At 43.7% G+C, this 14,137-nt stretch overlaps 1 protein-coding gene across 5 annotated transcripts in view; it reads right to left on the bottom strand.

Annotated features, from left to right (window-relative positions):
* Window positions 1-952: 952 nt before the first annotated feature.
* The window catches only part of trps1 (trichorhinophalangeal syndrome I), a 114,118-nt gene continuing 100,933 nt past the window's right edge, over window positions 953-14,137 (bottom strand). For all 5 annotated transcript variants that reach the window (XM_070985215.1, XM_070985218.1, XM_070985219.1 and 2 more), the window contains exons 10-11: window positions 7,600-7,722; window positions 953-2,998 (exon numbers count right to left, since the gene is read on the bottom strand). In XM_070985215.1, coding sequence (XP_070841316.1) covers window positions 1,400-2,998; window positions 7,600-7,722 — 1,722 coding nt within the window. In that variant the 3' untranslated portion in view covers window positions 953-1,399. The remainder of the gene's footprint in view (window positions 2,999-7,599; window positions 7,723-14,137) is intronic.

The raw sequence follows: 14,137 nt of genomic DNA, 5'->3' as shown, positions 1-14,137 counted from the left end.
GAGGACTGAAACACCGAGCGCAAGCCTTCATTATTTTACATCATCGTTTGGGGACGGACACATCCTTTGATCCTTACACACATAAAAGCAATTACACAAATGCACACATACACACAACCCCCTCTTCTGCTGTACCATTTCTGTTAGACGGCTGTTATCAATGTAACAAGTGTCCATAAGAACACAAACAAATAACTCAAAAATGAAAAACAAAAAACTCAAAAAGACTAATTTTTATAGTACCATTTCCTGCAAAAAAGCATTATTTGTCTTTACAAAATAACATATTATATATAGGAAAGTGTAGCAAATTGCATGTTTTGTACTATAACATCATCATAATTATTATTACCATTATTATTATTAATATAAATGTTAAGCAGGTTAATAGATGGTTGTTCTATTAGGCAGGCAGCCAGGCACGTAGCTAGTATCATGGCACGGAGGAAGGTAAAAAATAATGTCACTTGGTTCGATCCGAATGGATGAAGAGAACACTTCGGTCCGGAGTCACACCGGTTTAACCAGCTTAAACTGGTTCTAAGCAGTTCAAAACGTCCCCGTCAAACCAAACCCAACCGGTGTCCCATCGTGGGCCATGTTGCAGCGGTGGTGACTTTGCACTGACAGTTTCAGAGACAACAGGGCACAAGAGAAAGAAATCGGCTGATCCTTTTGTACCAAGGTAACACCAGCTGAGCCGGAACAAACTGGTTTAACACTGACCAGTTTCAAAGAGTCGAAACAAGTTTTGGTTTTGGATCCATTTGCACAGCGGTGAAACAGTCAAAAACATGCTCTGGACCAGAACAGAGCAGTTCTAACCAGATCACATCTGGTTGTACCAAGATAATGAATGACGCATCAGACTGGGCTGGACCAGCTCGGGGTTCAGTATAGCATGGTGCAGACCAGCTCAGCTCAGTTCAGTTAAAGTGTTTCGCTTGTAGCATTTTCTTTTTTTTTTGCTCTGCTGTATGGTGGCTGTGCAAGAGCTGAGCTCCTCAAACTCATCCTAAATGAGACCAGTCCAACTTTCAGTCAACCTTCCAATCCTCTTATTTGGAAAGCACATGAAGTGACTGTTTATTAAAGGTGATTTCAGCTGCATGCCCGGACTCCGTTGTTGAATACTTGCCACAGAGCTGTCGAGTGACCGTCACTCAACACAGGGTTCAGGCTATTTCTCCAAACTGTCCCTGCAGCAGTTCAGCGGGAGCCTACAATGATTTTTGACCACTTTGACAGCTGAGTGCTTCCAGCATAAGGATGTGTTCCATTTAGTGCCCAGGATAGGCCCATTTTGACATGAGCTAGCCTCCAGGAACATGGAGACATAACAGCTTATTCATCCAATAAAACACGTTCTTCAAGGTTTGTGTGAGTCACAGGCATCAGATTAATTACTCTCAGTGTTCTTGTCTAAGTTTTTAGACTCAGTTGTGACCTCTGTGGTTTCTGTGATGGCATCACTACTATCTGACACCATCTTGTCTCCCAGTTCCTGGCTTGTCACCTCATGACCCTCTCCTGCAACCTCCATTTCTACTCCCGTTTCATTGTCAGTGGCATCATTGCCTGTAACTTCCTTTGCTTGGTCGTCTTGACAAGCTCCTTCGACATCGTTGCTTTCGTCTGTGACCTCACCGTGGTCACCTTTTTCCTCTGGCGTCGCATTGTGACTCTCGCGCTCTGCCGCCGTTGTGACGTTCTGAATTATGCCGTCTTGCGTGTGACCCCTGTTTTGCAACGTTTTGTCTGCGTACCTGTGCAGGCCCCTCTGTATGTGTGTGGTGAAATCGTAGCGATCCGCGCACACGTGGAGGCAAAAGCTGCATTGATATGGTCCCCGGTCACCGTGGCAACTCATGTGCAGGGCATACATGACCTCGTCTAGGAAGTAGATCCCACAGTGGACACAACGGTTGCTCAGGTCATCCTGCGTAGCCACTTCCACCATCGTGCGATTCGATGGGACACTTGACCGACCTTTTGTCAAATGATCCTTGTCTTCCTTTCCTATCTCCTCCTTCTGGTTCCCTCCATCTGTCCTCTCCCCCTCCTCTTTCTCCCCTTTCCAGTTCTCTCTCAACCTCTCAGTCAGTGGCGACTCTTGCCTTCTTCTCTCTGCGCCGTTCGTGGACACGTGTGCAGCGCTTGTGTCTCTCTGTCTTATTGCAAGATCCAAAGGAGCATCATTTTCTAATGATGAGGATGAAGAGGTTTGGGAATGGAGAGGAGGAGGAGGATAGTGAGGAGGAGCTGGAGGAGGGGGGAGAGGAGAGTAGGGAGAGGCGCAGTAAGGCACCGTGTAGCTTTGCTGAGGATGCTGGACTGGAGTCACCATGGCACCAAGATAGTGAGCGTTATTTCCAAGGCTACCAGGACTGCTTAGATTACTGATGCTACCAGGAACCCCAGAGGCGGCTGCCATCTTATACTTGGTCCAGAATCTGAGCCAGTCTGACTCGGGGGTCAAATCAGGTGAGAGGGTTAATGGTAGGGGCAAGGAGAAAAGGGGATACTGATACTTTTCAATGGGCGAACCAGGAGGCGAATAACTAGACGGTTTGGATGGACGCATGTACTTTTCAATCGGACTGCCTCTTTCTGATCCCCCTCCTCCTTTACCTCCCTCTATTTTTGATATAATTCCTCCCTCAGTGATGCCCCCGTTGCCCTCAGCTACCAATGAGGAGGGGGGATGTGAAGGGAGGAGCAGAGGAGGCATGCGTCGGTGGATCTCCAAAGTTTGATTGGCTAGGAAGGCTTGAGTGGATCGGGGCGAGCGCGAGCGAGGGGACGGCTGCTGGTTTTTCATGGAGGCACAGCTTCTGTCGGACTCCTCGCCATTGATTCGCTCCTCGCTGGTGATGCGTTGTTGCTTGGGGGCGGGGGTTTCAGACGACAGGGAATCAGGGTTGAGGCGTTTCCGGGTTCGCCGTCGGATAATTTGCTCACCGTTGTTCTGCTTTATGATGTTCAGAGGTCTGGGTGTCTACGAGACAAAGGAAACAAAGGGTTAGACAACATTTTGGCATTATTTGACCATGATGATATTGAATTAGTCTTATTAGAAAAAATAAATTGTAACAGCTGAGTACAATACAAAATATCTATTTGAGCTCATGACCAATTAATTGCTTGTTTGAACATGCTAAAATTATTCAGCACTCCTAAGACTGCGGTTTTTGCCCTTACCACAAGAGGGAGTGCTTACATCTGATGTAAATGAAGTTTGTTTTTAAGACTCAACTTTCACTTCACTGACAAGAAACATGTACCTTCATTAATGTCTTATCCACTTGATCATCAAGTTATCATTCCCACTAAAAGCACAACAAACTACACAATGAAAAAACATTTACGGTACAGAAACAGGTTTTATGAGCCGAGAGAAACTTAAGAGTTTGGGTTAAAAAGGAAAAAGCTGAATTACGAAGAACAAAAAGTGCTCAGTGACATCCTTTCCATCCGCTTTCCCACTGGGGTTAATGAAGTGAGCTGCTTGATGACTGGTGTAACTTTTTTGATGTTTCAATCCAAAGAAAATGCCAAAAAAGATCAAAACAGTCAAAAGCGTTTCCAGACAAATTAGCGAAATATTTTCTTTCCTGGAAGTTAAATAAACTGTACAGTTTAAAGTGTCTTTTAAAGTGTTTACACTTCAACTCCAAAGTAATGAATCTGCTATCCTTTCACTATTAAAGAACCAACTTCACTGAAGCCTCCTCTCTAAATACACATCAGAAAAAGTGACCTCCACACAGCCTTAACTGACAACAAAGTCAGATTCAAGTGGCAAAAAGGGAAGAGCTTTTCAAGCGTCAAGAAAAGTTTAGGCTTATTCAAATTTACACTGTACGCGGGCCTGATTTATTGGGCTTCAGGCACAGAAAAGAGCCTCGTTATGTGCCTATGTACTATACGTGCCTATATGTAACTCCTGCATGGCTCCAGAAAACCCTGCTGTGTCTGTACTGTATGTCTTAAAGCAATGTGGGGCTCTTGACATACACGGTGGGAGATGAAAAGATGCACAGAGAAGGACAATACAGTGGGAAAATATGATGGAGGAAAATGGATGAATGAAAGAGGTGTTTAAGTGGATGAGATGAAAGGCTTCTATTTAAAGAAAAAAGGCAATAAAGCGCTCAAGCTTTTGTAATGTATTCCGTCTATGCTGGGATCCCCTTAGAATGATTTATCCCTCTGTGTGTGTGTGGATAGCTCCACGTCTGCGACTGAGAATGTGTGTCTCTAAAGGCCTGTGCATAATAGCATGCTTGTGTGTGTGTGTGTGTGTCATGGTCAAAGGCAGCGTCAGCCTCAGTGTGCAAGGTATCAGTCATTGTAGAGCTGCTACTCAGATTATTTAAGGAGAAAAGAGTCATTTATAGCAATGAACCAGTGTCCATTTGAGACACCTGAATCCTTCCGCGCCTCCACAGCCTCCACATTGACGACATAATGTCAGCCCTCGTGTCAGTCGTCACAATATTGAGCTTCTTTGTCAGCTGACGTTTCTCTTATTCTTTTCAGGTTTTGTGTTTCCAGCTAAAGAGGAGCGAGGAGAATAAGAGAGGAAAAGGCAAAGACAACAGTGTAAGGGGAAGGCAGGCACGAGGAAGATGAGGTAAATGGTGAGCAGAGGAGGAAGAGGTAGAGGGAGGGGACATGAAACGAATAGGAGGAGATGAAGAATGGAGGGGGGGGGGTACAGGAGAAGGGTGGCTGAGGAAAAAAAAGGCAAGAGCGAAGAAACAGCGACCCCCATGGTGGAACCAGTCCAAAGCTGTGCCCCAGTTCCATGCTGCAGTAAATACCAATTCAAAGCAGGATTTGATCCATTCACACTAAGTGAAGTCAGTATGATGACTACAAACACTCTGATTTTTCAGTGTGCTCTTAATGGACACGACTGTGCCACTAAAACACATTCTGCTGTATATCTGTTTAGTGTGATTGGTGGTGTCTGAGCAGTTCATATGTACTGTGGGATCGTATGCATGCTCCTTCTCTTTTATTGCCTCCCTCTTTCACCCTGGTGCACTTTCTCTGTCTTTCACCGTTGCTGTTGCTTTGGAAAGAAATTAAACATGCTTTGCTCGAGCCTCTGCCTCGTTGCTCTTCCTCCCCGTCTGCCTCTAAACGCCCTCCTCCTCTTTACCTCGCTAGTTTACATTCAAGTGTCTCAGTCACAGGGTGTGGACCTGCACGACGTCTGATGTGCTTCGGCGTGGATCACTGGTCTCTGGAAGCCAACCAATTTCTTGTAGCTTCGTAGATGAGACGGTTTTTTATTCGTTTATTTAATTTCCACAGTATATTTTGCAGCCTAATTAACTGGACATGTACATAAGAACTGAGATGCTCACCATTTACAGCATTTCTGTATCTACAACCTTGGGTGAGACACTCAAATGGCAAACACACGCACGCACGCACGCACGCACGCACGCACGCACGCACGCACGCACGCACGCACGCACGCACGCACACACACACACACACACACACACACACACACACACACACACACACACGGTATCTGTGATGCTGTATACCTTTATGGTTGTGGGGTTGGCTTGATAGAATGCCTGGGCTGAGTTAGTACTGGTATACATAATTCTCCCTCCGTCTGTCTGTCTGTCTGTCTGTCTGTCTGTCTGTCTGTCTGTCTGTCTGTCTGTCTGTCTGTCTGTCTGTCTTTCCTCCCCTTCTTGTCTTCCTCCCTTTTCTCTCTCTTTGTTTTTCGCCCCCCCCTTACTTTTTTCCTCCCTCCTTATTCATAACTCTGCCTTACCCTCTCTCACTCTGAAGTGTTTTACTAGCTGCTATCCTCTCTAATAATGTGTGTAGAGCGTATAAAACTTTTACTATGGGATATAAAATACGGTTGTCGTGAAGATCGTCAAGAGAAGAGGGGGCTGGAACGTGATTGGAGCGGCAGATGAGATGAACGGGTTGAACCAAGGACAACTGCAGGGGCAGGAAGGAGTAAACTGCTACAGCTTGTCAGCCTCTAAAAGGTCTTTAAAGATCCATTGGATAATTGGAGCACAGTGCTCTGGGTTGTAACGCAGTCAACCCCCTGATGCATTTATTAACACTGTGATTTACTGCACTGAAACAATTTTGTGCACTTTGAAATTTTACAAGCGGAGCTTAAAAATGCAATATGTGAACATGAACCCGGCATATCGCATATACAGTATATACGTCAAGCCCTGAAGGCTTGTTTCACACCAATAATATTTGTAAACCCTTGGGTTAAATAGGTATATCCAAGTGTGAAATTAGCGTAAGCTCCATAAAAACATATCTGAGGTGAGAAAGCTCCATATTCTGAAGTCAACTAAATTCCACGCTGGCTCTTTATCTCATCTGTAATTCATGCAGTCTAATTAAATTTGGGATTTCCATAGACTTTCCCCAGGCTTAGATGGTAAAGTTGATTCATTCCATCATATTTCTCACTCCATGGAACTGGCTTGCTGTGACTGTTGAAATGGTCTGTAACTCCCAGCACCCACCAAATCAAATATACTTTATCCACAATATTACTTTCACAGTGGGATTCACAGAATATATACAAAAATTTTACTGCAGTATGCACCATTTAATTTGCCTCATATGCTAATCGGCCAACAGGAGGAATGATAATTAGCGGTCAGAACCGCCCCGTGGATGTACTGAAACACAAAATAGTCTGCGTTCCTGGTCCAGTACAACCTTTGTGGAGTGAGCGCATGTAGGTCTCTTATGGCTGGATCGGAGTTCAGCACTGCAAATTAACTCCTGTGTGATGATACACTTGTCAAATTAGTTTCCTTTCTATCGCTGTACATTTAATAAAGAAATTTAAAGCTTCTTTCTCGTCTGAATTCTGATTAGTTTGAAAGGAAACTACAATAAAAGGGGATCACAGGCACTGACACCTTAGGTGCTTTCACACCTGCACTTTGGCGTGACCATGAAGTTATGTTCACTGACAGGGAACTGGCTGATTGGACAGTTTGGTGACTGTCATCCTGCATCATCGGGACCTGTGTGGGTTTACGTAGCACTTTAATGCTTGTGATGTGCACAGAGGTTTTTTGGTGTGACCAATCCGAAGCATTATTCATATTATTAGAGTACAAATCGACTGCATGTTATGAGTAATGACTAACAGGTAGAGGCAGGATAACAATGTATTTATGGCTTATATGGATGAATTATAGGACCCCTTCCTGAACAGATTTCATGATCAGCAGATAGATTTCTTCTTTCCTGCGGTTGCTTCGTTTGTTGTCACACTACGAACAAACCCCACCAGAGTCTTCACCAGAGTCTCAACAATCTTGTTCTGATTGTTCGGTCCACGTGGGGTTCAGACTGACAGCTTTAACACCAAGCCAAATGAACTGGACTAACCAGGAAAACGCACCAGGGTCTATTTTAACTGAACTAAACAGACCAGGTGTGAAAGCACCCTTGATGAACCACATCTGGTACAACTATTTCTATCCACCTCACCACTGTTTGTGTAGAAATGTACAGTATAATACACAGCTGGTGTTTGCGTGCACGTGTACATGTCTGTGTGTGACTCACCGAATGCAGTTTTTGGTATAAACCACACGCGTTGCAGACGTAGCCTCCATTAGCGTTCTTCCTCCACAACGACGTCTTGGTGGTCAGACAGTTTGCACAGAAGACCCCGCTGCCTCTGCGCCGCTGCGGATGCAGAGAGACGGAAAACATTTGAGAGTGGAGTACAAATAGACTGATTGAAAAACTTTGGGAGATTACGAAAGAAGCAAAGTCACAGAGAGAAAAGAAAGAGGAAAAAGGACAGAAAATGCCGACTGAAGTTTTGATAGCTATTTCATTTTCACACCACTCAAGAACAATGACTTGCTAGTAAGGTTAGGAGAGAGAGAGAGAAAACAGATTGGCTTGGTGGCACAGAGATGATGTGCGCTCATTTATCATGCCTAATGGGAAATCCTACTGAGAACATTGTTCTCCTCTACGCTGATTTTCTCCGAGTAGAACAAGGTTAATAAAAACACCAAAATATACTTCAGTGAAAGGAAAATGATCCAGTCCAGCTGAATAAATTGTGTGTTTTAAACATGGCGTCTCAGAGAGATCTCTTGTAACAGAGATGCGAGATGCTGCGGTAATTTTGCCAAGTGCTACTTGACAGATGTGGAAGGAGATGAGTTATGCTTTCACCTTGTAGCATAAAGTGTTTTAGTATTTATCTGAACTGCAGGAGGTACTTTACAGGCAAGTGTTTGACTTTAACTGTATTAGTGTGCGCTTTCTCTCTCTCTCTCTCTCTCACACACACACACACACACACACACTTCTGCAGTTCAAGGAGCAGTGGTGCATAGAAAAGTAGTGTGTGCAAGGAAGGGTGGGGTGGGGGGGGGTGGGGGTGAAAAGGCCAATTGTCGTGGCAACGTGCTCCATCACAGTAATGAGCCAATCACAACGTTTCTCCATCCCATTAAGTCTCTGGCCCCATTCACCACCTTTATGACCCTGAGAGGACAGCATACCTCATCTTTCTCCACCATGACTGTCTGTTTCTCCCTCTACCTGCCTGTCTGTTCATTCCCTCTCTCTCTCTCTCTCTCTCTCTCTCTCACCATCTCTTTAAGTTTCATCTCAGCCTCGTTGCTCCTCCGATCTCCATTTTCTCCTCTTAATCTTTCCAATCCTGCCTCCTCTTTGCTACTCAGTATTACTTTTCTTAAGCTTTGCATTTATTTCAGTGTGTTTTATGGATCTAAATGGCAGAAACACCAGCATTTTCCCTTCTCTGACCTGTGTGTTATGTGCATATCTGTCTCTGGCTCCACCTCACTGATGATCTCTGTGTGGTTCATAACACACATCCTGTATGTCTGCCATCTTTCCCTGTTCTCCCTCTCTTCTCACTGTTATCCCAATCTGCTTCTCCCTCTCCTTCCATCATGGACTTTGTGTCCACCGGGGCCTTTTCCTTTCAGTACTGGTTTCTTGTTGTTTTATGTTCATGACAGTGCTGAGAGCTCAGCATATTTTTTTTTGTCGGGCGCAGAGCACCCAGTCCTAGAAGTTTAAAACATTTCAACTTTTCATAAAACAGCGCTGCACTTCAATCAGGCTTTCCGTAGTCTCAGAGGTACAGATGGAGCCACTACCAGCACTTCCACCGAGCATCTGTTTTGTGCTGCCAGCTAAAAGCAGAAGAGCCCAGTGGGCGCGGCGCTGCTCAGTTTATTTTTGCAGTCTAGTGTACTGCAAGGATCACAGCACAATTAACCACTTAACATTTCTCTGGGAACACACACCACACACAGACATGCAGACATATTAAGTCCTGAGCGTCACGGTGCAGACACATTTGAAGAATCTCATTTGTCAGTTTGATTTACTTGCGGTGAGAATTAATCAGTCTACGAGCTTGAAAAGACACTGTTCAAACACCTTTTGTAACAGCAAAGGTCATATTTAAGGCAAGAATCCAAAGTTCATTTGCCGCTCTGTGCAAACATACGAGGAAGGTCCCGTTAAAGCGGAAAAAAGGAAATCAAAAATAAATAGTGTTAATTGTGTGATCAGGAACATAAACATCTGTACCAGAGAGTGTGAAAAGATTAAACATCAAACTGTAGTGCCAGTGAAATGTGGTTTAATAGCTCTTTTGTTTCCCTGCTGTAATTTCAGCTCATAAACAGACATTTACGATAACATCCTTCATTCTGTCTGTATCAGCCTAGAAAATCAAACTTTTAGATTGTTCAAAGATTTAATACGAGGAACCCCTACATGTGTTTATTTACACTGGAAAAACTTTGTCTCTCAGTCTCAAAACGTGTACAATAAAACATCCTGTTTCCTCTGACGTTGTATATAATACACACCTGAGCTAATATTAGAGTCTTTATGGTACATGTGTTTTTGTCCATCTGACATCACACAGCAGAACACTTACATGATCTGATCCTCTCAATGGCACACTGAGCCTGTCAGTGTGTGTGTGTGTGTGCGCGTGTGTGTACACACCATACGGTTACCACATGTAGAGAGACAGAGCCAGGTGATTGATTGATGTACGCTTCCTGTGTCTGTGTGTGTGTGTGTGTGTGTGTGTGTGTGTGTGTGTGTGTGTGTGTAGTGTTGCAAGCCAAACACTGCATCTGTCATCAGAATTCAGTTTCCCTCTGAGCGCCCAAATCACTCACATATGGCCCCACAGCTGCCCCTCATCGCAACACACACACACACACCCCCACACACGTGCGTGTGCACAGCTACACACATGCACGCGCTTACACACACGCAAACACACATGTACAACACATGCATATATGTACCCACACGCACGCTCATGCATGCTCACGCACACGCACACACACACACACACACACCTGAAAATCTTTGCTTCCACTGGCTAATGAAGGCATGCGAGATTTGGATGAGAGGCCACAATCCAAAAGTGTGTGTGTGTTGGGGGTGTCTTGGCTACTCCAGAAACAGGGTAAAAGGATAGTACAGTGTGTGTGTGTGTGTGAGAGAGAGAGAGAGAGAGAGAGAGAGAGAGAGAGAGAGAGAGAGAGAGAGAGAGAGAGAGAGAGAGAGAGAGAGAGAGAGAGAGAGAGGTTCAAGTGTCAATTACAAAGAAAAGTGCAGAAATAGCCCCCACCACCATCCAAAATGCACGTGTGCATGCACACACAGACACAGACACAGACACACACACACACAAAATTTGGCTCATGAACTCTCACTTCCTTTTCAATCATCATATGGTTGGCTTGACATGCGTGGAAATCTGCACGCACACACACACACACACACACACACACACACACACACACACACACACACACACACACACACACACACACACACACACACACACACACACACACACACACACACACAGGTTTGAATGGGACTACATCTCTTGATGACTTTTTGTGACTATGTTTGTGTGCTGGTGTGTGTCGACAGAGCGTGTGTGTACCGGTGCATGTGTTCTGATTGATTGCTGATACCTGGCCTCTCCCGCTCAGCCCAGCCTGCAGAGGAGGGCTGCAGGTAATTAGAACCCAGGGTCTTAATGACATCTATTTATCTGCGGCCTATGATACCGTTCAATTAGTACCACCAACAACGCCCTCTGACACAAACACACACGTGCAACACATGCATGCAGAGGCGCACACACACAGACAAACACATTCATTAGTCAGGAAATTAAAGCTTTTATCAACTTCCTCTTAATCAAGCTAAAGCCATGCCAACAAATAAAATTTAAAATTGATGTTTATTTACAAAGTTAAGTTTCTTAAAAAGGAAGCGCATTTAAGTAACTAGTGTAAACACTGCTCCGTTATCCCCGAGGCTTATTCTGACCTCTGAAGCTGACAGGTGTCCAGTCTGAATCTTATTAATATAAAAAAACCCAAAACAGGCTGATGGAATTTTCTTATTCCTCTGTACTCAAACACGGAGACATCAGATAATTTCATCTCCTGGTGGAAAGATCAGTGCAAACAATGAGCGTACGTCAAAAAACATAACAGACAAGATGACAGTATTTGCAGATTTTATCAGGCTCACAGCTCACGAAAAGGCCGGCAGAAATTAAGAGTACAATCTACTCAGTGGCAGGCTGCACATAAAACAACATTTATTGGTTTAATAACTTTCACAATCAGTGTGCTAAGTCTCTCTGCTCCAATGCACTAGCAGCTCTAACAGGGAGCCTTCTTTCCCTTGTGCCAGTAGATTTAATAGAAGAAAACATGAAAGGGGCTGCATGACCTGTTTGTTTGGGAATACAGGCTTTATATTACATGTATTCCTCCCTTCCGTGTTGCTGAACAACTCCAATACTCCAATTTAATTTTGTTTTTAGACTTTTGTGGGTTTGCGCCGCCATGCCAGCTTTCCATTAAATGGCTTAAAAGTGATTGCTATCCTTTAAATTCAAGCGGAATTATGAGCTGTTTTCTCGGTGACTTTCTCGTGACTCTGCTCATAAAACGCAGTAATAAATTATAACTTCATTCTCGGGAATCTGATTTTTATTCGACATCAAAACATATGGTGTAACCACACAGTGGCTGAACCCTTCAGCTGCGGCTTTGAGGTCCACTCTGAGATTCTCCTGAAGCCATAAATTTACAGATGTTGTACAAACTGTTTACACAGCACGGTCTTTCAGATCGTTATGGAAGAGCTGGCCGAAATAGATAAGCATCCGCTTGGTTTAGGTTTTGTAGCAATACCGAGTCCCTCAAATGTATTTTAACTTCCATCTGCAACCAATATGTGGTGGCATCTTTAAACTCTGGTGGTGTAGCTTCACTTGAAATGATTTGGTGAGGCAGACTGGTGGCCTACACATGAGCTGCTGTAAGTCAAAATGCTTTACACCCATTTAAAAATAACATTCAAGCTCATTCTTATCTTGCAGCTTATGAAAAGATCTTGCTGTCAAGGACTTACAGAGCAAGACAACAATTCCTGTTTGCTTTGAATTTGTGAAAACCAGCCACTTTCTTCAATCAGGGTCACATTTTTCTTAAGGTGCAAATCTCATGTTGCAACAAAACAAACTGATTTTTCATTTCGCATACTGAAAGAAAACTAAACACGCGAGCATTTCAAAAAAACAAGGTGCTGCTATCCTTGAGGTGATGTGACAAAACAGAGAGAGATACATGCAGATGGAAGCGGAGACAGGGAATGTGAGAACGAGGATGAAGAAACAGACTGAGGTGCCCTGCGGTCTCGAATGAATTTAAAAAGAGGGCTTTCTAAACAAAGTCCTTCAAAATGAAATTACATTTAATTCACTTACGGAGTAAGTCAGCCCTGTTCTTTGCGCACACACACACAGAAAGAGACACACACTTACACACCTACACACTTACACTGATACACGCACTGACTTGCATTAAATCAGCGATTATTTAATCAAGCTAGAAGACTAGCTGGAGGAATTAACTAAATTCCATACTGCCAAGTCCAATATCCTATATACTGGATCAGTCCCTCGCTCTGTCTTTCTCATGCACGCACGTACACACACACAAAAATGTGAAAAAAAGAGGAAGAAATAGATCTGTGCACAGGGATACAGAGGTAGTTTCAGATAAAGATTCACCAAATGAACCCTCCCAACACACACACACACACACACACACACACACACACACACACACACACACACACAAGCATCTGGGACCAATCTAACAGAGACCCCCCCATAGCTGCTATTTGTGAGTTAAATGTGTGTGCGTGTGTGTAGGTCTGCGTACGTGTTAAGCATATGGCTGCAGAAGTCTATGTGTGTGGTTTACTCTCAGACTACTGTGTGCATTTAAATTGCTTCTCCTAATGGAATAATTGGGTTTGAGTTGAATGAATTTAAGTTGAGTTGACTTGAATGTATTCTGCTGGTTTATCCTAATGCAACATGGAGAAACTAAACAAAAACAAAAAAAAAGACAAACAACGACTCTTAGAATAATAATAAATACGGAACAGCATAGTCGTATGTATTGAGAAGCCGAGGTACAAATGCTACATAGCCACTTAAATAATTAAAAAGCCTAGTTAAAGATTGTTAGAATCAGCAGGGAGGACGACTCAAACAAGTTCTGATACTTGGAAAAAAAAAAAACAATTAGGAACCAAATCTCTGATTCATTTTAAGCCGAGAACAGCTCTGTTTTTCAGTTGGAAAAATGGACACAGTCCAACTGCGACCTGCAATAGAGGCTGCATTTCCTGCTCATTATCTACTCAGATGACATTACCAGTGAGGCGGGGAGAAACTAGTGCAGCAGCAAACTTCCAAAAAAGCCCTGCCTATGGTAACTCTGTGAAGGTCTGCAACCAAACGACTAATTATCCCTTCAGGAATCAACAGACATTTAAAAAAAGCATAATGATAACATACTGTAGCAAAACAAATGTGCTCTGTTTTCTAACCATGCAGAGTTCTCCCACTGAATCCTCAGAGATAAAGTTGAATGTCACCACCAGCAACCAATTTTTGCTGCTGAATATCAACGCTATATTAAAATGTCGAACAGATTTCCGTGGTAGTAAACCCGTAAAACTACACGTGAAG

This window comes from Chaetodon trifascialis, chromosome 17, assembly GCF_039877785.1.
Source record: "Chaetodon trifascialis isolate fChaTrf1 chromosome 17, fChaTrf1.hap1, whole genome shotgun sequence".
NCBI lineage: Eukaryota > Metazoa > Chordata > Actinopteri > Chaetodontiformes > Chaetodontidae > Chaetodon > Chaetodon trifascialis.
Note: the sequence above shows the minus strand (reverse complement) of the source record. Positions and strands in the feature narration are given on the sequence as shown.